Source organism: Oncorhynchus kisutch, linkage group LG1 (assembly GCF_002021735.2).
Source record: "Oncorhynchus kisutch isolate 150728-3 linkage group LG1, Okis_V2, whole genome shotgun sequence".
Taxonomy (NCBI): Eukaryota; Metazoa; Chordata; class Actinopteri; order Salmoniformes; family Salmonidae; genus Oncorhynchus; species Oncorhynchus kisutch.
Window position 1 is genome coordinate 70,235,196 of NC_034174.2, and position 24,128 is coordinate 70,259,323.

Below are 24,128 nucleotides of genomic sequence, written 5' to 3' on the forward strand. Positions count from 1 at the left end.
CCTATCCCCTCTCCCTCCGTCCCACCCTATCCCCTCTCCCTCCGTCGCACCCTATCCCCACTCCCTCCGTCGCACCCTATCCCCACTCCCTCCGTCGCACCCTATCCCCTCTCCCTCCGTCGCACCCTATCTCCACTCCCTCCGTCGCACCCTATCCCCACTCCCTCCGTCGCACCCTATCCCCTCTCCCTCCGTCGCACCCTATCCCCACTCCCTCCGTCGCACCCTATCCCCTCTCCCTCCGTCGCACCCTATCCCCACTCCCTCCGTCGCACCCTATCCCCACTCCCTCCGTCCCCCACTCCCTCCGTCCCCCTCTCCCTCCATCCCCCTCTCCCTCCGTCGCACCCTATCCCCTCTCCCTCCGTCCCACCCTATCCCCTCTCCCTCCGTCGCACCCTATCCCCACTCCCTCCGTCGCACCCTATCCCCACTCCCTCCGTCCCCCACTCCCTCCGTCCCTCCGTCATTCCTCCCTCTGTTGCCATTCCACTGCAGTGAGAGCTACAGCAACTGCATGGAAATGGATGGTGGAAATAATAGTATTTGATTTTTTTACATTTTTATTTATTTGGAGCTTTTAGTCCTCTTTTGGACGAATCTTTGAAGAGTCCTTAAACATTAAAATACAATTTATAATACGAACACATTTTCACATATAACAAACAGACATAATACACTAACATATTGACCCAATAAATACTCAGTCTAAAAATATATATTGATTCTTCCTGTACCGTAGTCCAGCACAACTTTCCTATGCATTATATTTAAATGGTTTTAAAGTATTGTTAACATTTATATATAGAAAGGTTTCTCTGGTTTGCTCAGTTAAATTATTAAATTTCTTTATTGCTCTAAATCAAAATGTTATTTTGCCTATTTCTCTTTTCTGTCTGGATAACACATAGATGATGGACAATCTATTTCTAGTATTTACTGAATGTCTGTCTCTTACCAACTGAATACCGTTGTGAATAGAGTTTGGCCATTTTAAATGGTGTATATTATGAAATAAAATAAACATGTTTTTTTCAATTATCTTGTTGATTGATGACCAACCAAGAGCATTGCGCATGACTGCAACAGAAGAACCATATCTCCACCTTAAAACACGTCTTTGGGCTAGGTGTCCCGCTAGCGTCCCACCACGACAACATCCGATGAAGTGTCTTACATCGTTTAAAAGCTTAACTTCTTGTTAATCCAACCACATTGTGAGATTTCAAAAAGGCTTTACGGCGAAAGCATTCCATGTGATTATCGGAGGACAGCGCCCCACATCAAAATACTTTTCCAAACCAGTACAGGCGTCACAAAAATCACAAAATAAATCACTTACCTTTGAAGATCTTCCTCTGTTTGCAATCCCAAGGGTCCCAGCTACACAACAATTGTTCGATAAAGTTATATCCCAAAATTGTCCGTTTAGTTGGCTCGCTTCATTCAGTAATCCACTCATTCAACATGCATACAAATGAATCCAAAAATGTATCGGTAAAGTTTGTCCAAACAAGTCAATCGATGTTTCTAATTAATCCTCAGGTATTCTAATATCTAAATAAACAATGACATTTCAGATTGAGAATAGTATGTTCAATAGGGAAGATAAATAACGAAGAGCGCGCACCTCATTCATGCTCGCCTCATTCACACGCAACAAAAGTTGTTTACTTTGGGCACATCATTCATCCAATTTTCCGAATACTGCCCCCTAGCCCTAAGAAGTTATTAAAACAATCCTTGCTGCTTTGTTCTGTGCAATCTGCAGCCTCCTAATTTCACTTGCTAATGCATTTCCCCAGACCACATAACAGTAGTTCACCTGACTCTCAATTAATGCTTGTGTTGTTTGCTTAAGAATCTTTCCTGAGGGGCCTCCCGGGTGGCGCAGTGGTTAACGGCGCTGTACTACCAGAGACTCTGGGTTCGCGCCCAGGCTCTGTCGTAACCGGCCGCGACCGGGAGGTCCGTGGGGCGACGCACAATTGGCCTAGCATTGTCCGGGTTAGGGAAGGCTTGTCTCATCGCGCACCAGCAACTCCTGTGGCGGGCCGGGCGCAGTGCGTTCTAACCAAGATTGCCAGGTGCACGGTGTTTCCTCCGACGCATTGGTGCGGCTGGCTTCCGAGTTGGATGCGCGCTGTGTTAAGAAGCAATGCTGCTTGGTTGGGTTGTGTATCGGAGGACGCATGACCTTCAACCTTCATCTCCCCCGTACGGGAGTTGTAGCGATGAGACAAGATAGTAGCTACTAAAAAATTGGATACCACGAAATTGGGGAGAAAAAGGGGTAAAATTCAACAACAACAAAAAACACAAAAAAAGAAAATAATCTTTCCTGGTCCTTCTGATCATGCTTGCTGTTTTAATATTTTTTTTTTAGATGAGTTATTTGAGATGACCATGATAAGCAGTTGTCTAGCTGCACTCCCAGTAGTTTGGTTTCTGCCACTTCCTCAGTTTGTACTCCTTTTTCCTAGTGGAACAAACATAACTTTGGTTTTCTTTGGTGTTGAAAACAAGTTTGTTCCGGCAAACCCACTCCATGATATTCTCCAAATCTCCTTGCTGTACCTGTTGAACTGATTGTCTTACTGTATAAATTGTAGTATCATCTGCAAATATAGTAGCTTGAGTTTCAGATAAGGCATAAGGTTGTTGGTATATATTAAATAAAGAAGTGGCCCAAGGCAGCTGCCCTGCGGTATTCCACAGTTTCAAGCATGGGGGGAAGGAAATGAACCATTGATATAGGTGGACTGTTTCCTGTCAGTTAGATATGACTATACCCAATTCAATGCTACCTCCTTAAAACCATAATGCGTTAATTTTGTCAAAGTTATTTCATGATCCACTAAATTAAATGCTGCACTAAACTCTAAAAATACTACACCCACAAACCTGCCATTATCCATAACATGACTGGTCAGTCATGTCAACCAATGCAGTGGTAGTGGAATGGTTTTTGCGATAAGCATGCTGATTGGCTGTAATCAGATCATTCTTTCTCCCATACTTGTCTACTCACAATACCCTCCAATATCTTATTGAGTGAAGGGAGTAGACTAATTGGTTGACAATTGGCAGGAGTAATGGGTTTCTTACTGTCTTTCGGAATAGGACACAGTTTAGAATGCTTCCATACATTTGCAAACATCCCTTTTTCCAATGACCAATTAAATACGTATTTCAGTGGAGCTGCAGTCTGAAGAGCAGCATTGCGAAGTAAAAAATTGTCCATAAGATCATAACCTGTAGATTTACTATCGGGTACCATGTGTTAAGTAAGAGGTAAGCACTCAGGACATAGCTTGTCTCAACTGCTGTAACGGATTTCTTCTTCCTCTGAGGAGGAGGAGTAGGAGAGATCAGACCAATGAGCAGCGTGGTACGTATCCATAATGTCTTTTAATGAGAATGAATACAAAATACAAAAAGAACAGGAGAATCAAAATGAAAACCGAAACAGTCCCGAATGGTGCAAACACTGAAACGGAAGATATTCACCCACAAAACACAGGTGGGAAACACAACTCACGCCCTGACCATACTAACACAAAGACAAAATAAAGGAACTAGGGTCAGAACGTGACAACTGCCCTCTTCTCACTTCTGGTTTTAGACCGGCTTCATGCCAGCTGTGCAGACCGACAGCTCAGAGCGAAAGACACGTCAGAACTTTGTTTCAACTGAGTAATAGAAACCGAAACATTAAACAACTGTAACGTCAGTAATGTCCAATAATGACAAGACACCAACTTATAGTAAACATACAACAATACCCCATAAGTGGAATGACGTAAAACCTTTGTGGCCAGGGAAGTAGATGAAAGGAACTTAGTACCACTGTGCCAGTAATGTCCAGTAATGTCCAGTAATATCCAGTAATGTCCAGAAATGTCCAGTAATACCCAGTTATATCCAGTAATGCCCAGTAATGTCCAGTAATATCCAGTAATATCCAGTAATGCCCAGTAATATTCAGTAATTTCCAGTAATATCCAGTAATGCCCAACACAGCCCAACACAGTTTCAATCTGGGAAAAATACAGAATATAATGATATACTTTACTATCATTAGCGGCAGGAGCTTTTCATATTCACTTGACGTGACTAGGAAAAATTTCAGGCCCGAGTTAAAGTTCATTAATAACAAGGGACCTAGTAGGGAAAATATCCTCAATAACTTGCATATTCAATTTGACAGTAAAAGGAATGTTTTAGTCAGCATATTGTGATTGCTAGTGAAGAGATTCACCAGCTGAGGCCTCAAGGCTCTGTTAGTTGGCATTGAGTTGACAGTAACAGCACAGTGATGTCACTCTCTTCCTCATCTCTCTGCTCCGGTCGCTCTGGTGTTCAGGCTGTTGTGTTTGCTTTGACAAACCCCTTCTATCACCCTGTGACATCACCCACCCTGAGGACAGAACACAGGTCCAGCTAGCAGGAGGAGATACAGACTGGGAAAGTCCACTCTCGGAGTCTCCTGAATATCTGTTGGACATTATAGACATAGTTGGATCATTCCCTCTCTTCTCTTTTCAGGGACGTCCTTCCCTTCACCCTGAATCTCCCAGAAGCCATTGCAGCCTCCAAGACTCAGAAAGACCTGGAGGAGGTGGCCCAACTAGGAGCAGGTACTACAGTAATAGATGGGTAGAATGTGATCAACTCTATTTTCTTCTCTGCTTAAAGGGATAGTTTGGGATTCTGGCAATGAGGCCCTTTATATACTTCCTCAGACTCAGAGGAACTTGTGGATACCATTTATATGTATCTGCGTCCGGTATCAAGGAAGTTAGAGGTAGTTTCGCAAGCCAATGCTAACTAGTGTTAGCACAAATACTGGAAGTCTACTAAAACAGCTAGCATGCTGTTCCCATAGACTTCCAGTCATTGCGCTAATTCTAGTTAGCAATTGCTAAGAGACATAAAAATGGTATCCACGAGTTTATCTGACTCTGGGGAAGTCCCAGACTAAACTATCCCTTTAAACCCCTTTAAACCTGGCCCTAATGAATATGATGTTGAAAAGTGGAGAATGTCCCCAAAAGTGGGCTATAAGCCAATGAATTATCCGATAGTAAATTGATATAGAAGGAATCCAAATGGGCTGTGTCTCCTTGAGTACATACAAGCATAACGTAAAAAAGCCCCTCATTCCACAGAGTGACATTTCTATGTGTACAGGTGCTGCGGCTACTGATACCATCTATTAGTTTTATATGTTAGTTAACTCATGCTGACCGGTGCGGTCTGGTTTCATGGCAGGTTTAGTTAGTCACTCTGTCATGATATTCTTAGTTTCCTTCTGTTGAAACTCCAGTGTGTGAGTCAGTTTCCTCCAGGCAGGCTGCATAACTCAGGGCTGGGGAGGAGGGTGTGGTGACTGGAGTATTATACACACAGGCACGAACACACACACACACAGAGAGAGAGAGAGAGAGAGAGAGAGAGGAGAGAGAGAAGATAGAGAGAGAGAGAGAGAGAGAGAGTTATGTTATGTTATTGTGTGGAACACGTGAATGAAATTCATGCTGTCTGTCTAGGGTACCGAGAAAGCAGATCGTCTTTGAAGCCTCTCAAATATTACTTTTCTGGTGCCACATTTCCATGGAGATTTAAACCCACACCAGTGTGTCGCCAGTGTTTTACAGAAAAGGCTGAGCCTTTTAGCTCAAACACTGCGGTAAATCCTGTACAGAAATGCATAATGGGTATTTTCTCTCTCAGGGGGCAAAAAGGATATTGTTTTGCGGCACCAAGATTTTATCAAAGGTTTTTCCAAGGGCAGCAGACTTTGGCTCGGCTAAGTCATTTCAACGTAGTTCATGAATTATTCATACTAACTACGAGGTCATGAAGGGAATAGCGGACCCCTACTGAATTGAGTTAGTTCACTCACTACATACACACCTTGTTGCAGTATACTCCATTACCGAAGGTTATGAATACATTACTGGCACACAATTTAGCTCTGGGTACAGAGTCTGTCCTAGACTCAGAAAGTAGTGGAGGAAGAAATGTCCTTTGAACTATCAGTAAAGCTCTCTGCAGGAGATCCATCCAGACAATTCCCCGAGGGGAGGGGGGGGGGGGGTCACTGCTAAACCCAGCCGAGGATGAGTGCACTCTGGGTGGGGTAAAGAGCATGGAGAGGTTGCCTGTCTCAGTCTAGCTCCAGAGGTCATGTTTCTCAAGTGGGCATTGCATCAATACCACGGAGTTGTTTCCGTCCCTAGACTAGAGAGGTATGACGAGACCTTTGAAGCGGTGCCCGACATAGCTCCGTCGCTCTCTACCGTCCCAGATGTGTTGCTGTGCAGAGGGTGTGTGTGTGTTTGTGGAATTCAATGCATACAGAACGTTCTTCACAGTCCTCTAAAGTAACTTCTGGAATCATTTATAACAGTCTGTAGATTCTATTACATGAATGCCATTATTCTGTAAAGTATTTCTTAGTGTGTGATTGTTTGTCTGGATGAGTTAGCTCAGAGACTTGTGCACCAAGTGCCAGCAAACAATAGACTGATTCAGTGGATACCAGTGAAAAAACAGAAGAGACGATCGTAACGGAAACCAATGTCCTGCATCGCAGCAGGAAACTCGGGCAAAGAGAAGGGAAGTGGAGGGCGATCAGGAAAGAGGAGGGCGATCAGGAAAGAGGAGGGCCTATACACTACTGTAGGCCTGTCCAGTGTGTAGACTCCTCCCACCACCCCTGTGGAATTTGCATGTGTGACTCCCTCTCCGTCTCTCTGTCTCTCTGGGTGTGTGTCTGTCAGGACAGCATTCTTGAATCAGTGCTGGGCGATGCAGGGCTGAGCTCACCACATTCTCCACTGCCTCAGAAGAGCGTAGGATCACAGAGGAAAAGAGAGAAAGAAAGAGAGGGATATTAAAAAGGTTGACTGCCTAACTACAGTGCTACTTGCACTATATTGTGGATGTGTCAGGGAACAGGAGGATAAAGTAAGTGGGAAAGGAGTGTTGATGGTAGTTCCTGTGGGTGTTTATGCATTTTTTTGTGTGTGTTTGGGTCAAGGTTAGGGCTAGGCGGTTTGTAGGTTTCTGTGTATGAAGGTATGTATGTGTCTGTGTATGAGGGTATGTATGTCTGTGTATGAGGGTATGTATGTGTCTGTGTATGAGGGTATGTAAGTGTCTGTGTATGAGGGTATGTATGTGTCTATGTATGAGGGTATGTAAGTGTCTATGTATGAGGGTATGTAAGTGTCTGTGTATGAGGGTATGTAAGTGTCTGTGTATGAGGGTATGTAAGTGTCTGTGTATGAGGGTATGTAAGTGTCTGTGTATGAGGGTATGTAAGTGTCTGTGTATGAGGGTATGTAAGTGTCTGTGTATGAGGGTATGTAAGTGTCTATGTATGAGGGTATGTAAGTGTCTGTGTATGAGGGTATGTAAGTGTCTGTGTATGAGGGTATGTAAGTGTCTGTGTATGAGGGTATGTAAGTGTCTATGTATGAGGGTATGTAAGTGTCTGTGTATGAGGGTATGTAAGTGTCTGTGTATGAGGGTATGTAAGTGTCTGTGTATGAGGGTATGTATGTGTCTGTTTATGAGGATATGTATGTCTGTGTATGAGGGTATGTATGTGTATGTGTATGAGGGTATGTATGTCTGTGTATGAGGGTATGTATGTGTCTGTTTATGAGGGTAAATATGTGTCTGTTTATGAGGGTAAATATGTGTCTGTTTATGAGGGTATGTAAGTGTCTGTGTATGAGGGTATGTATGTATGTATGTATGTATGTATGTATGTATGTATGTATGTATGTATGTATGTATGTATGTATGTATGTATGTATGTATGTATGTATGTGTCTGTGTATGAGGGTATGTATGTGTCTGTGTATGAGGCTATGTATGTGTCTGTGTATGAGGGTATGTAAGTGTCTGTGTATGAGGTTATGTAAGTGTCTGTGTATGAGGGTATGTAAGTGTCTGTGTATGAGGGTATGTAAGTGTCTGTATGAGGGTATGTAAGTGTCTGTGTATGAGGGTATGTATATGTATGTGTATGAGGGTATGTACGTGTCTGTGTATGAGGGTATGTAAGTGTCTGTGTATGAGGGTATGTAAGTGTCTGTGTATGAGGGTATGTAAGTGTCTGTGTATGAGGGTATGTAAGTGTCTGTGTATGAGGGTATGTATATGTCTGTGTATGAGGGTATGTAAGTGTCTGTGTATGAGGGTATGTAAGTGTCTGTGTATGAGGGTATGTAAGTGTCTGTGTATGAGGGTATGTAAGTGTCTGTGTATGAGGGTATGTATGTGTCCGAATGAGGGTATGTATGTGTCTGTGTATGAGGGTATGTAAGTGTCTGTGTATGAGGGTATGTATGTGTCTATGTATGAGGGTATGTGTCTGTGCATGAAGGTGTGAAGGTGTATGTCTGTTTCTTTGAATGGTTATCATGACTTTGAGTGTTATTGGGTCAGGTTGTGGTTAGACAGCTATTGGAGGTTTTTCAATGTAGACAGCGTGTGGACTCTGTTAATGATTCCTAATCTCTTTTCTCCTGTTAGGATTCTGGCACTCTGCTCTAGGCAGCCTGCGAAGGACAACCTCTCCCTCTCGCCCTCCACCACAGCGCCCTGACAGAGACGGTGACAACCAGGGTGCAGAGAGGACACAAGAGAAAAAGAGTGTGACTCGCCACAGCAGCGTTCCTCCAGCTCGTCCCCCTTCCTCCTCCTCCTCTCGCCTGGAGAGAAGCCAGTCCAACGGGGCTCTTTGCTTCATCAACCCCCTCTTCCTCCAGACTCACCGGCAGCTTGAGGAAGACCCTCCATCCTCTTCCTTTTCTCCTTCCCCCTACGTCACACACTCCACCCCCAGCCCAGCAACTACCGGTGGGACGTCTTCGGCCCCTGTCACGGACCCCAACGTGACCAGGAAGTCACGTCCACCTCGGCCCCCGCCTCCCCATTCCCTCTTATTCCCGCCCCCCCGTTCCCTCTCCCAGCGCCGCCAAGCTCCCCCTCCCCCCACCCCTCTACCCCAGAAGCCCAAGAGCAGCATGCCCGAAACGCCCACAGCCATTGTTGTCACCAGGCAACCACTGCAACCTTCATCCAATCAGAACCTTCGCCCCACCCCTCGCCCTCCCATGGGTGCCAGGCACAGCAGCCATTCCAAAAAGATGACAAGCAGCGCCGCCATCCCTGTGCCCCACCAACACCCTCAGCACCCTCCTCCCAGACGCCCCAATAAACCTGACATCGACGCCCACCGGTGCCACATCGCTCTTGATGACGAAACTATCGCCAAGGCTCTGTCCCGTGCCAAGCTTCCCCCGTGCCAGACACCGGCCATACCCGCTCCCTCCATAGTGGGAAATGGTGCTGGTAGCCCCCCCAGCCCTCCGGGTAAGACCCCCAGGCGAGAGGGACAAGAGGGGAGGCTGAGCGACATGTCCATCTCCACCTCTTCCTCAGATTCTCTGGACTACTCCCACCCTCCCCTCTCCCTCCCCGCCAGCCCCCCTCTCAGATTACGGCATCACCTTGGCAACAACAAGGACAGCAGCGACGACGAAGACCTCTGTGACGAAGAAGAGGAAGACTACGGCGTCAGCCTGGAGAACGACCTGGACCAGGGCCTCCGTCCTCCCTTCAAAGCCCACCGGAGAGGGGTCGGGGTCAAGGTTGCGCTGAGCTTCCGGAAAGTTTCTGGAGTCTTCAGCACGTTCATGACCCCAGAAAGGCGAGCCGTGAGGAGGATAGCGGAGCTCTCCAGGGACAAGAGTTCCTACTTTGGATGCCTGGTTCAGGATTATATCAGTTTTGTACAGGAGAATAAGGGGTGTCATACGTCAGGCTTAGACCTCCTGCAGACCCTCAGACAGTTCATGACCCAGATGAAGGCCTACCTGACACAGAGCTCCGAACTGGACCCGCCCATCGAATCGCTCATACCCGAGGATCAGATAGGTGAGTTTGTGTGTGTGGATTGTGTGTGGGGTGGGGGGGGGGGGGGGGGGGGGGGGGGGGGGCTTTATGGCCTACTGTACATATCATTGAAACTCAGACTACAAGGACGCTGGTGTGTGGGTAGATACATATGTACTTCGCATGAACATCTGTATGAGTGTGTGGTTGTGGGTGTTTCTCATATCCCAATTATTTGCTCATGTTGGCTCTCTCTCCGAGCACTTCAGCTCTAATAGGGAAGTAATACCTAAAAACTAGTTTCACAGTGACCTAATCCACTTACAACATATTTACAGTGATAAACTGTCAAGACTTAGTCTATGTACATGATGAAAATTAGCCCAGCTATTTGAAGCTCTCCCTATTAGTCCATGTTAAGACAGACTGGTTATATAAACCAGTGTTGGGTTACGGAGATGCCAGTGAGATGCCAGTGAGATGCCAGTGAGATGCCAGTGTACCCTCCCTTCCCTACAGTTAGTTATTCCTGGCCTCTCCAGCTTGACACAAATTCACACAGTTGTGCCAAATGCCAAGCTTCTTTCGTAGTTCAATTGGAATGGCAAAAATGACAGTTATCTCCCAACCAAAATCCCAAAATGTCAGGGATTCTTTTAATGTGGGACCAAATATGGTGTGACTTACTAGTGACAGAAAATAGGCCTAGTTAGATGAGGCTACAATACGTAGTCCTCATTTTGACGACACGGAGCTGAAGCAAGCAAGTGCTAATGTTTGACAGTGAAATTGTGATGGAGGCTGACTTAGCCAATGTTGTCAAATAGGGTTTTCATTGAGTTTGGGCTGAATACGTATTTGCATGATTATGTAGCCATAATTTTACACTCGTCTCTTTTCCCTTGTTCTTTGTAAACAACAACAGCCAAGCATTGTTCAGAGAAGAAGTGGTTGTTGGAGTGGTAGCTGACCTCTCTCTTTCTCTCTCTCTCTCTCTCTCTCTCTCTCTCTGTCTCTCTCCCTCTCTCTTTTTGTCTCTCTCCCCCTCTCTCTTTGTCTATCTCTCTCTCTCTCTCTCTTTGTCTCTCTCCCTCTCACTCTATGTCTCTCTCCCTCTCTCTCTTTGTCTCTCCCCCTCTCTCTCTTTGTCTCTCCCCCTCTCTCTCTTTGTCTATCTCTCTCTCTCTCTCTCTCTGTCTCTCAATTCAATTCAATTCAAGGGGCTTTATTGGCATGGGAAACGTGTTAACATTGCCAAAGCAAGTGACTCTCTCTCTTTCAACTTAGAAGTATGCAAGTTAATAAACATAACAATAAAAGACTACCAATGCTCTCGATAGGCCTATGCATGCATTTACTAAACCAGGCACAATAACATTCTGCGACCCAAAGGACAGTAACATAGGCTAGGATGTTCCGTGTTTGCCACCAGATACAATGTTTACAAGGTTTAGTCTCGACTAGTAACACAAATGGGATTCCTGTATAGACAGACAGACTGACGTAATGGTAAAAGCCGCAGGCTATGGAAGGCTTTCAGGAATAGAGAAGTGAAGCTTGGACTGTGCTCTCCTACACTCACTGTTGACATACTATGTCAGTGTAGACTGTATACTGTATGTATAAGAGGCGTTAGGGAGGAATGGGTGTAGGTCGTCGTAATGTCATTTGAAAGCCCAAAATGTAGTTTTACTGGTAATTGAGGTAAAGAGTGAGCATGGAGGTAGAGTAACCAAGTGTGTGTTTATAAAGGGAACCAGAGGACTGTCAACACACACAGATACCCACCGACACACACACACACATACAGGTTGGTTTTAATATCCAAGTGTGGGACCAAAAAATGTATTCCCATTCAAAATCCTATTTTCCTTAACCCCAAACCCCTTACCCTAAAACTGAACCTAACCCTAACTCTAGAGACAGTTTGCGCTGTTCTGTGAAGGGAGTAGTACACAGCATTGTACCAGATCTTCAGTTTCTTGGCAATTTCTCACATGGAATAGCCTTCCATTTCTCAGAACAAGAATAGACTGACGAGTTTCAGAATAAAATTCTTTGTTTCCGGCCATTTTGAGCCTGTAATCGAATCCACAAGTGCTGATGCTCCAGATACTCAACTAGTCTAAAGAAGGCCAGTTTTATTGCTTCTTTAATCAGGACAACAGTTTTCAGCTGTGCTGACATAATTGCAAAAGGGTTTTCTAATGATCAATTAGCCTTTTAAAATGATTAACTTGGATTAGCTAACACAACTTGCCATTGGAACACAGGAGTGATGGTTGCTGATAATGGGTTTCCAGCTACAATAGTCATTTACAACATTAACAATGTCTACACTGTATTTCTGAAGAATTTGATGTTATTTTAATGGACAATTTTTTTTAAATGTTCTTTGAAAACAAGGACATTTCTAAGTGACCCCAAACTTTTGAATGGTTGTGAAGGTGACCTATGAGTACAGTCATGGTATGATTCATTGTATAGGCTGACCCCAAACTTTTGAACGGTAGTATATATCATAAGGCCTTTCCACAAATAGAACAATGAGTCAGATATTTCACCGGATGTATACATGTGAAGCATCCGGTTGGCGTTTCCACTCAGTACAAAATATGGTGATCAGAGGAAACCCAGTGGCCGGCAGAGGGAGAAGATTGAGCGAGATGGGTTTTGGCCATATGACCTCCATACAGTTTCCAAAACTAGAATCTGGAACAAACAGAGTGGACTGAGTTTTAGAGACTTTATCTTTTGCTAAAGTTGTAAAATATGTTGTTGTTTAGGAGGAGTGTAAGGGTGAATTGAGTTATTGCACACACGCACTTCATGGAGTAGGTGTTCCCTAACAGAAATATGCAAATACATGCTAGAATGAGCCAATAGGATCTCACTAGCTCATGCTTGGCTCTGCCCACCTCCTTGTTTGTTCTGCACATTATGCTTCATTCGCTCCTATTGGAAACAACTATCTTGGGTTAGTTCTAGAAGTCGTTGGCCTTTCTTTGAGGGCCTAGTTATACCGCAACACAGTTGTGTTAAGAATCTCCTGGTTTACAGGCCACATCAGGCCTGCAAGTCACATTATGCTGGCTTGCAAAGTGATGTTTCATTTCTATTGGAGTCAGAGATATCCAACAAGTGGAATGATTAATCACCCACAACCTGCATTCAGAATGGCTGCCAGGGTAGGGAATATTGAATACTGAGACTACCTCAATCATTTAAACTGGAACAACCATCTCAGTTGCAATAAATTCATCTCGGGTGCAATAAATCCAACAGATTGGATGTTTAAAAAGAACTGTATTCATATACACAATAATATATGCCTTATTATACACAACAACAAAAGCTAATCATAAAAAACTAGACCCATTCTTCAGTATGAAGAGGTCCCCTAACAGTGATGAAGGACGTCTGGTTCTATGTAGAACCCTTCTTGCCTTCCAAAGAAATATCAAAGAACCCTCTCTTCCAAAAACAATGTAGGATGTTCAAGGTTGTAGGTAGAACCATTTGGCTTACAAAGGACCCTTGTCTTCCAAAAAGGGTTCTTCTGATCAAACTGGTTCTTGGTAGAACCCTATCTCTCCACAAAGAACCCTTTTGGAACCCTTTTTTCTAAGGAGTGTGGCCCATTGTTGCCCAAGACTTACAGTGTAGCCCAAGGCTTTACAGAGGAGGTATAGCAACATAACAAACATTGCCCAACATACCAAGGAGTCAAGGTCCTGAGAGGAAACCAGCAGTAAGGAAGTGTAGAGGGATGTGTGTGTGTGTGTGTGTGTTTACTTCATGTGTATGAACTACTAATCAGTGTTTGTTTATCCAGCTCTCGAGTCCATGTTAATAATCTACCTACCTCTCCATCTGTTCAGAATCATATTTATTTTATTAGTCGTAGCCGACAGTAAAACGCTACACAGTTTTTACCTTGGTTGACAATGCTTTGCTAAACTGGCTCATTTACATATAGGAATATAGTGCTGTGTAGTCTGAGTGGGGAGTTTTCTAACCTTACACTTCCCCAAACTTCCCTCTTTTTATCTTTCTTTCTTTCTCTCTCTCTCTCTGTACACCCTCTCTCTCTCTGTACAACCCCCCCCCCCTCGCTCTCTCTCTCTGTACAACCCCCCCCCTCGCTCTCTCTCTCTGTACACCCCCCCCCCCCCCTCTCTCTCTCTCTGTACACCCCCCCCTCTCTCTCTCTCTGTACACCCCCCCTCTCTCTCTCTCCCTCACTCTCTCTCTGTACACCCCCCTCTCTCTCTCTCTGTACACCCCCCCTCTCTCTCTGTACATCCCCCCCCTCTCTCTCTCTATACACCCCTCTCTCCCTCTCTCTCTCTCTCTCTCTCTCTTTCTCTCTCTCTCTCTCTCTCTCTCTCTCTGTACACCCCTCTCTTTCTCTCTCTCTCTCTCTCTCTCTCTCTCTCTCTCTCTCTCTGTACCTCTCCCTCTCTGTACCTCTCTCTCTCTCTCTGTACCTCTCTCTCTCCCTGTACCTCTCTCTCTCAAGCTCTCTGTACCCCTCTCACTCTTGTTCTCTCTTTCTCTCTCTCTCTTTCTCCCAGCTCTGTTTTCCTGGAAAACCCAGTATTGCTCATGTCAAACACCATAAAGCAGTCCTCCTTTCTTGACTTCTGCTACTCTCAGGTTTTCCACACAATAGGCCACTAGATTAATTTGGATGAAGTCCTTTTGCATGATACAGTGGCGTTAACCAATGCAAAACTACGGATCAGTACCCAGCTGCCGGCTACGGTTCATGGGCTCTGTCACCGCTAGTTAATCAGCAGCAATGACTGAGAAACAGTTATTTGCTTGAAAACAGGTTGCACCGCTTCGCTGACCCTGATTTTATACAGTTTGAGGTCAGATGAAAAATAATAGAATAGGCTACGTGATGGATGTGAGCTATTGTTTTATCAAACTGTGAACTTTGTGTTCAAGGATGTATCCATTTATTCTCCTGGGGATCTTGAGGTGATTCACAGCGTACGCGCACCATTGTACAGTAAAATGCTATTGCATCTGGGTCAGTTGAGGTTTTTAATGGTTATGGATGGTATTTATTTTACGGCATGACTTTTTACAGCCTTTAAGTTTACCGTTTTATTGCGGAAAAGCGTTTGCAGTTGCATGAGATTTACCCCCTTTAAAAGTTTGAAATGTGAAGCTCTTATTGTAACGGAGAGTTTTACCACATCCTCCTAATTGTGTGAAACATTGCTCGAACTCCAAAAAAAGACGAAGAAAGCCCTGCACACAGCAGTGTGTCTTGATCCAGTTTAGATTTATTGAACTCTATTGACGACTCAGTCAGTAACCCCCAACGTGTCTATGTGTTTTATCTCTAGACTCTGTCCTGGAGAAGGCCATGCACAAATGTGTGTTGAAGCCATTGAAGGGCGTAGTGGAAGTGGCCCTGCACGACTTCCAGGTGAGCTTTGTCTTCCATTGCAGCACCTGATAGAATCATAGTTGATTCAGAAAGTTAGTAGAACGTCAGTCAAGGAGCTCATGTCTTTTAACAGGATATATTTCATATGCAGTGTTTACACTAAGGAGAATCCTGAAGTTGATGTCACCATAACCACAGGTCTGAGTGGTTTTCTCCCCTTCTGGTAATTACATTTCTATGATGGAAATAGAATAAATAGAAGGAACAATGATCATAGAAATTTAATTAATAGATGGCGATCATTACCATGATGATGATTCATAACCTTGTTTGTCTAGTAATTATATATCTATAATCATAACCTTGACCTTCCTCTCTCTCCTCTCCCATTTAAGCATTGGGGCTTTGTCACTTCTTATAGCTAAACTTCTACGCTCATAACCTTCTCCTCCTTCCTCTCCTCCTAGGTGAGCAGTGGAGGCTGGCAGCAGCTGAGGGAGAACCTGGCCCTGGCTAAGACCCGGAGGCCCCAGGACCTGGGTGTGGACGGGGCCGTGCCCCCTGACCCCATGGCCATCGAAAAGATCCGCCACAAGTTCCACAACATGAGGAAGATGTACTCCCCGGATAAGAAGGTGTCGCTGCTGCTCCGAGTGTGTAAACTCATCTACACCATCATGCAGGATAACTCAGGTAGGTGGGATTGGGGGGAGGATGTGTTTTGGGAGAGAGGGTGCATGTGCAGAGAGTGTGGATGAGTTCCACATATATGTCTATAGTGTACCTGGTTGTGTATTACACAAGATTGGGATCAATTCCATTTAAATTCAGTAAATTCAGGAAGGAAACTAAAAATCACTTTTTCTTAATTCTTCTGTTTGATCAAATATTTTTTTAATTATATTGAAATTCTATTGACCCCTAAACCTGTTTTATCTGCATGCTTCTGAGTGTGTGTGTTTGTGTGTTCATGTGTGTGTTTTCATCTAACCACACCTTTCCAATACCTCACCTTTCCTTTCCCCGCTGTGTAACTCTCTCTCAGGGTGGATGTACAGGGAGGATGACTTCCTGCCCATACTGGCCTACGTCCTGGCCCATTGTGACATGCCTTTCTCTCTCTCTCCCTCTCTCTCTCTCTCTCTCTCTCTCTCTCCTTCTCTCTCTCTCTCCCTCTCCCTCTCCCTCTCCCTCCCTCCCTCTCTCTCTCTCTCTCTCTCTCTCTCTCTTGCTCTCTCGCTCTCTTTTCTTTCTCTCTCCTCTCTCTATCTCGCTTCTCTCTATCTCTCTCTCTCTCTCCTCTCTCTATCTCGCTTCTCTCTATCTCTCTCTCTCTCTCTCTCTCTCGCTCTCGCTTGTCGCTTGTCGCTCTCTCTCTTGTCTCTTGTCTCTTCTCTTCTTTCTCTCTCTCTCTCTCGCTCTCCTCTCTCTCTCTTCTCTTCTTTCTCTCTCCTCTCTTCTCTCTCTCTCTCTCTCGCTCTCCTCTATCTCTCTCCCTCTTCTCTCTCTCCTCTCTCTCTCTCTCCACTCTCTCTCTCAATTCCCTTCAATTCAATTTGCTTTATTGGCATGATGTAAGAATGTACATATTGCCAAAGCTTAATTTGGAGATGTACAATATTAACATAAAAATAATAATAATCTGTCTCTCTCTCTCAGGGAGGATGTACGGAGCAGATGACTTCCTACCGATGCTGACCTATGTCCTGGCCCAGTGTGACATGCCTCAGCTGGACACTGAGATCCTCTACATGATGGAGCTGCTGGATCCCACACTGCTACATGGAGAGGGTAGGTCTCCCATCACATAATGACACTGGATTCAATACCACAGTATACAGTTTACCTGGACTGATCATTGAAGAGGGGAGGTCTACCTGTCTGTCTCCTCCAACTGATCTATCCCTACCTTTATCTATCAGAATGAGTCAAGCTCGTGTTGTGTCATGCTGCTAAGCGACCCTCTGAACTGGCCGTCTTGCAAGGTTTTGTTGTGACAGATTTCACCTTCACACATGTACAGGAGGCAGTGTCTGGACTGACAATAGATCTGCCTGGCCCAATCATAGTCCAACTTCAGGAACTTGGGTCAGGACAACACAATCTGGTCAGTTCTCCTGTGTGCCCGTATCATAAACAGTAAAAACGCAGCCCTACCTCACTTTAACTCACAGTAATATTAGATCTAGACAGGTCTATAATAAATTAAATCTACTATCTTGGTACACTCTACCTAACATCATTTTTTTCTGCAATAAACAGGCAATTTATCTCAAAATCAAGTTCATAACCATGCATATGTGTTAGCTCAGGTCGTGCAAAGGCAACTACAGGTCAAGTTCAAGCCCAGACTGGAAGGCAGGCTTGGTAGGAAACAAGTGTGTTCCACAGGAAGACGATGTGAATTGGAATGTTCATAAGGTGTGGGTGGGTTCCCTTGGAAAAGGTATTGTCCCTCTAGTTAGTGGCTTCCTGATGATTATCTTACAAAGGGCACTTCCTCTAGTCCAGTGTCCTGTTCTCAGTCCCAAACACACTGTAGGAGTGCAATGCGATATACTCACGTATAAACCAGAATGTATTCTTCACCAACATACAGACTGTATACGTCATTTTCCACCTCGTATAGCCTCGTTGACACATTAACACGACCACAGTCAAACAGCAGCATGCCCATATTAACATGTATTATATTTCTCTTCCTGGGTCTCCTCCTTCCCTGCCTGCTCTCCCCTTCTCCCCAACCTTCCCTCTCCCAGGCGGCTACTACCTGACCAGTGCGTACGGGGCCATGGCTCTCATCAAGAACTTCCAGGAGGAACAGGCAGCCAGGGTCCTCAGCTCCGAGGCCAGAGACACCCTGCACCAGTGGCACCGCCGACGCACCGCCCAGCGCACGGCACCCTCCGTGGACGATTTCCAGGTATCGCCCTGAACCCCATCTGACCCCCCCCCAGGCAGTGAGTTTGAAAGAACGCCCCCCTAAAACGCCTCCCCCGAGGCGGGGACTGAATCTGCATGGCTCCAGTGTGAAGTTTCCCTTAAGTACAGATCTAGGATCAGCTTTCTTTCCCCCAATCCTAACCTTAACCATTAGTGGGTGGGAATGCAAAACTGACCCAAGATTAGCGTCACGGGGCAACTTCACTCAACACCAATCTGCATGAGATGCGCCGGTGGTGACATGCTGAGACTATCCCTCTACATCTGGATCTGTATTCAAAAATGATCTGGAACTATGAAGAAAAATATGTGTTTGATTTCCGGGTTAGGGACGGTCAAGAAGGGAGTGATATTGAGAAGGAAGCTGATAGGTAGATGAGATAGGACTAATCTGATGCATGTGATTGTGTACTAATGTCACGTTGTCTTGGTTTTCTCTGTTCGCTCTGAAATGGCTGTGTCTTCCTGTAAACGCCATACAAAGAATAGAGGCTATAGAGTCGTACCAGCGCTCCTTCATCTTTCTCCCTGTGTGTCTTCAAAAACAAAAACATTCCTGTGTATTTGTGTCTCAGTTCTGATCCTGCATGTGCACCTGCATATAACTGATATCCGTGTAATGTTCTCTGTCTCTCTTTGTGTCATTTTCTCCCATGTGTTTTTGCATGTGTATATTTTATATCTGTGTTACATGTATTTTTGTATGAATGATACCTGTATTACATTCCTTGTATCCCTTCTCCTTCAGAACTACCTGCGAGTCGCCTTACAAGAAGTCAACAGCGGCTGCACAGCCAAAACCCTCCTAGTCCACCCGTACTCCACCACCGAAGAAGTATGCTCGCTCTGCGCCTACAAGTTCAATGTTCATGACCCTGAGAACCACTCCCTCTTTCTCATCACTGAGGCAACCAGTCAGCAGCTAGCCCTGGACACACACCCCCAGCGAATCAAAGCGGAGATACACAGCCACCCAAACTCGCAACCCTTCCATTTTGTCTACCGCAGAGTGCCCAACCTTAACCTGTGTATACCAGCTATCCCAGCTAACCAGCACAATGGCAACTGCCTACTGCCTGGCCAATTGGATGAATGAAACTGAATTGAAATGAAATAAAACCTTATTGATCCCTAGAGGGAACATTGGATTTTTCACTAGTGTACAAACACATACAGGAACAATTCAGACTCATACATCAGCACACATAGACCTGAGAAAGCACTGATGGAGGGTGGAACAAGTACAATACCTGACTGCTGAGACTGAGGCAGTCCTAATATGGACACCACGCGGGTATGATGGAATGATACTGAATGGTGATACTGAGGATGTCCTAATATGGACGTGTATCCATAGAATGGTAGTGAATGGCGGAAATTGAAAAAATACACTGTATATTTCAACGATAGGGACAGAGAATGTTGCTGTGTGTTGTGAAGGGATCCTAGACTACTCAATGGAAAAAGTAGTTCCTATTCTTCTAAAAGGAGACAGAAAGAGGAAGCAGGTGTGGAGAGAAGTGTCTGGTGTCTGCATGCATTTCACTCTCCTTTTAGGGATACGGCACGTGAGCGTCAGGAGTTGGTTGGTCAAGTCCAGTGTCGGGTCAGCTTGGACTTTGTGTTTCCTAAAGAAGGAGCACAAAATGGCCGCCGGAGAGCCCTCCATACTCTGATACGCTCGCTCTGAGAACTGACTGACGTTTCTAGTAGTATGACTGGGGCCTGAAGTACACTTTTTAAGAAACACCCTTGTGTGACTCTTTTGTGAGGTCATCGGACCAGGAAGTTCTCTTACATCACATCCTCACGGTCAGTTTTTTCGTTACAAGGACAAATGTACATGCATGCTCCACTTGCAGAAGTCAGTGTATCTGACTGTCTTCTTCTAACACTGGGACCTGGTTAGAGAACGCTGAGCTTCTGCTCCTTTCCGGTGCTTGACTTGGGCAGGAGCTCATCGGAGCTGAGTACCGGCACCTCAAATGTTCTGCTGCTTGAGCTCCTGTTCCTCTTATAGAATATTAGCTCAAAAGTATTGTGGAGCCCCTGCACCTGAATTTGATCAGTACCGGCAGCCAGAATCAAGTCCAGCGCTGCTGCTTTCTATCCAGGTCAACACATAGAATGGGATGCCCGACTGTGTGATCTCACAGTTGTCTTTCACATTACCTCTGGGGCTTGATTCAATCCGTATCACTGAAATTCAGCGCTATAGCGGAAGGTTGACGTTTATTGTCATTGAGTCTTGCCCTGGGAGCAGCAGTGAGCGATTTCCGCTAGATGGGCCAGCCACAAAGCCAAAATGGTCTATTTTGTAAAAATGTATGAAAACTAAATGTAGCTTTTTGGTCATAATTTAAGGTTAGAGTTAGGCATTCGGGTTAGCGGTGTGTTTAAGGTTAGAGTTAAGGTTAGGTTTTTATGACCACTCTGCAGAGCTGACTCCAGGGCAAGATTCATGACAATAAATGCCAACCTGCATTTAGCATGCTTGATTTCTGATTGAGCCGACAAAATTCAGTTTACTATGAATGCAGTCTCCATAAACGTGGGAACATTGCCATTAAATGTAAATCGCGCTATAACTTTGAACTTCAGCGATATGGATTGAATCGAGCCACCCCACTGGGCACAAACTGGTTGAATCAACGTTGTTTCCACGTCATTTTTAAAAAAATTATAGAAAAAACGTGGATAGACATTGAATTGACGTCTGTGCCCAGTTGTCCTGGTGTGATGTGTGAAGAAGCTAAACAGATGCTTTGCGATGGTTGGCTGGACTTTCATGTGGATTTGGCGACCCCTGCAAGATAATTGAAGAATGGCTTGCAGCAGAATGGAAATCATATCAACTTGCGTACTCTTGAGTTTACAACCTAAATGTAATTTGCAATGCCATTATATTCAAACAAAAGAGAAACCCGCACACTGCTCTTGCTGGTATTACTTGGTTTGAAATATGCTTTAATTAGAGCAAGAGCAATGTGCAGGTTTCTCTTTTCTTTGAGATTATCATATTCCCTCGCACCTGCAACCAGATAACTCAGATGTGCGAGTGTTTTTTGAAATAAGAAATACAATTATATAAAATTATATAAGTGAATATATTTTTGTGTAGCATTTTGTCTGATTATTTTGCTGCAGTTGCTGGTCAACTGTAGACAACGTAAAAGTGTAGATTGTGTTTTTATAGGAAAATTCTATTTTATTTGGATTGAAAACGTAACCAGTGTGTTCCTGAGATCATTTCCCCCACATGTCGTACGATTTTATGCCAGTAAATTAAACCAATAAATATTTTGGAGACAGAATCTGAATTGACTCAACTAAACGTGTGTCTATATCAACTGCCTCAGCAAATGGGAATGACTGTATTCAAAGTTGTACTGGAAAGTTGATATTGTATTGGTTGATGAGAATATGCTATTTTTGTTTCTGTCTGTTATCTATAGGGGTCACTGGCTGGTTCCTTATCAGCTATTGAGAAGAGATTTGAATCTAAACTAATTTCCCCTTGAGGATGAATAAAGTACAATCTCATCTCAGTCAGTATTAGTGTGTATTACTGAGAGAGTTTGGTGATCTCTAAGAAGAGAACGGTCAACAGTTTTATTGAGATACGTATTGTACAGTCAGTTGATATAATGGTAATCATTCGGTAACGACATAACCATTTCTAACCATTTTAATACTGCACATACATACTGACATTCTCCTGACACACTTTGTGATTGCTAACACCTGTATGGTTTTCTTCCATCACTGTTTTGCCCTATTCAAAACGTGACGAGGAGAAATGGATATGTAGTATGTTCGAATAATATTATGACACTTAATGCGATTCTTAAAACCCTACTGCTAAACCAACCAAACTGTATTTTTCATCTTGTATATATTCTGGGGGATTAAAAAAAAAAAACATGTATTTTTCGAATTGTAATGCAAAGAAGGTTGATGAAATGACGGGGGGTGGGGGGTTCAAATTTGCGAGATGGTGTTGGGTGTCCTCCCCCAAAAGCCCTGTAGCCTTTCTTTGGCTATTGCACCCATTAAAACTAACACTCCCTATTATGGGGTTCTTTTGTTGACCTTAGTGACCATTTGTTGCCATGTTGGACTAAAGCAGGAGTGAATATACTTTAATAAGAAATAACATGCATCTTACAATGTTGCTCCACAAACAGTTACTGTCGTTTGTCTTTGAATAAAAACACCACAAACTAATTCATTTGAACAGTTTTATTTTGTCGATTACATTTAGCAAATCACAAATGTGAAAAATAAAATGCAGAAACGAGTATGTGTGTAAATATATCCATGATGTAAACAAGAGTCGTTAAAGCTAGATCGGACACAGTATGAACCTCCTTCGGTGCATTCAGTGGGATTTGTTTCTTTACGCATGAATCAATATCTTCTTATCTCCTCTCCTTTCTTTTGCATGTTTTTCGATCTGGTGTTATTTGACATAAGCATGCGGTGGCCAACACTTCAACTGTCTCTTGACTTTAGACTAGAGCCTTTTCAGACTCTAATGCGTGATTACAGTTTTTTTCTGAATGCTTAAACACTAACAGTGATTCTTGAAGCACTATCTCTGAAACCATTAACACTTGTAGCCGATGCATTTACCAAGTGTGCCAAACTGAATGCACGTTCTCTGCTTTACACTTGTCCTTTTATAACACACTTTTTTGCAAAACTGTAAACATTGGTCTCTACATTGCTACACTATTTCGCCAATTGCCTTTCCACATGGACACATGTGAAAACACTTACAGATCATGAGTTCACTTACAAATCAGAGCTTGAGAACTATACATAGGCCACTGGTAAACATTTGGTTTGGACAACAATGGAGGCCAATATTGGACAGAGAGGAAGAGGGGTGAGAACTGGAGGAGTACGAGGAGGTGAAGAAGTAGGAGGAGGAGGAGGAGGAGGAAGAGGTGCAGTAGGACGGGGGAGAAGGAGAGGACGGGGAAGAGGAAGGGGAGTCAGGAACACAATAACTGATGAAATCATGTTGTCAACCATGGGATGAGCATGAGGGAGGCTGGGCAACGGGTTCAACCAAATCTGAGCAGTTATACTGTTGCAGGTATCATCCGGATATTTCGAAATGAGAACCGGTAAGTATCTGTAAGGGCTGTAGTCTTACTGGTACAGTAATATGTACTGTACTTTCGTAATGAGAAGGATCTATCACTAAAACCATTCAAATGTTTTTATAGAATTGCTAGAAAACCAGTATCTGGTGGAAGAGGTGGACTGTTCACCCCAGAGCTGGAGACCCACATTGTGGTCATTGCAAATAACTGTATCAGACTCAGAGACCTTGCAGGACCACATAATGGTAGATAACACCATATTCCTAAACGTCAACAGAGTGAGTCTCTCTGCACGGTCGTCTACTGAAACGCAATATAATTAGGATGAAGCAGTCCCTTTCGAAATAAACTCAGTCCGTGTAAAACAACTGAGATATGAATATGTGCAGGTAAGCTATAGTATCCTATCATTGGTACTGGATCTGGAAGTGTATGGTGCTACATCATATTGACTGATCCCTGTCTTTTCCTACTGTGCTACATTGTTTTGTCTTGTCTCTTTCCGAGAGTCATGGAGCTAGAAGCAGATGCAGTGCATCATGAGCGAATATATGTGGACGAGGCAGGTTTCAAACTTGCAAAGACAAGGGGCCGCGACAAAAATATAATCGGACACAGTACCATCATCAATATATCGGGACAACGTGGTGGCAACATAACATGTGTGCGGCTATTAGTCAAAACGGAGTCCTTCGCCACCATGCAATTTTAGGCCCATACAACACTGCACACATTATCACATTTCT

The 24,128-nt window shown here is 44.2% G+C and overlaps 1 protein-coding gene across 2 annotated transcripts in view; it reads left to right on the forward strand.

The window, feature by feature from the left end:
* LOC109903097 (ras and Rab interactor 2) overlaps positions 1-22,495 on the forward strand; it is a 48,480-nt gene extending 25,985 nt beyond the window's left edge. Inside the window, exons 8-14 of one of the 2 annotated variants that reach the window (XM_031831440.1) lie at positions 4,549-4,640; positions 8,554-9,960; positions 15,282-15,364; positions 15,793-16,018; positions 16,985-17,116; positions 18,085-18,248; positions 19,017-22,495. In XM_031831440.1, coding sequence (XP_031687300.1) covers positions 4,549-4,640; positions 8,554-9,960; positions 15,282-15,364; positions 15,793-16,018; positions 16,985-17,116; positions 18,085-18,248; positions 19,017-19,364 — 2,452 coding nt within the window. In that variant the 3' untranslated portion in view covers positions 19,365-22,495. Of the gene's footprint in view, positions 1-4,548; positions 4,641-8,553; positions 9,961-15,281; positions 15,365-15,792; positions 16,019-16,984; positions 17,117-18,084; positions 18,286-19,016 lie in introns of both variants that reach the window. The other variant, XM_031831447.1, reaches the window with a different exon arrangement.
* The last annotated feature ends 1,633 nt before the right edge of the window (positions 22,496-24,128 follow it).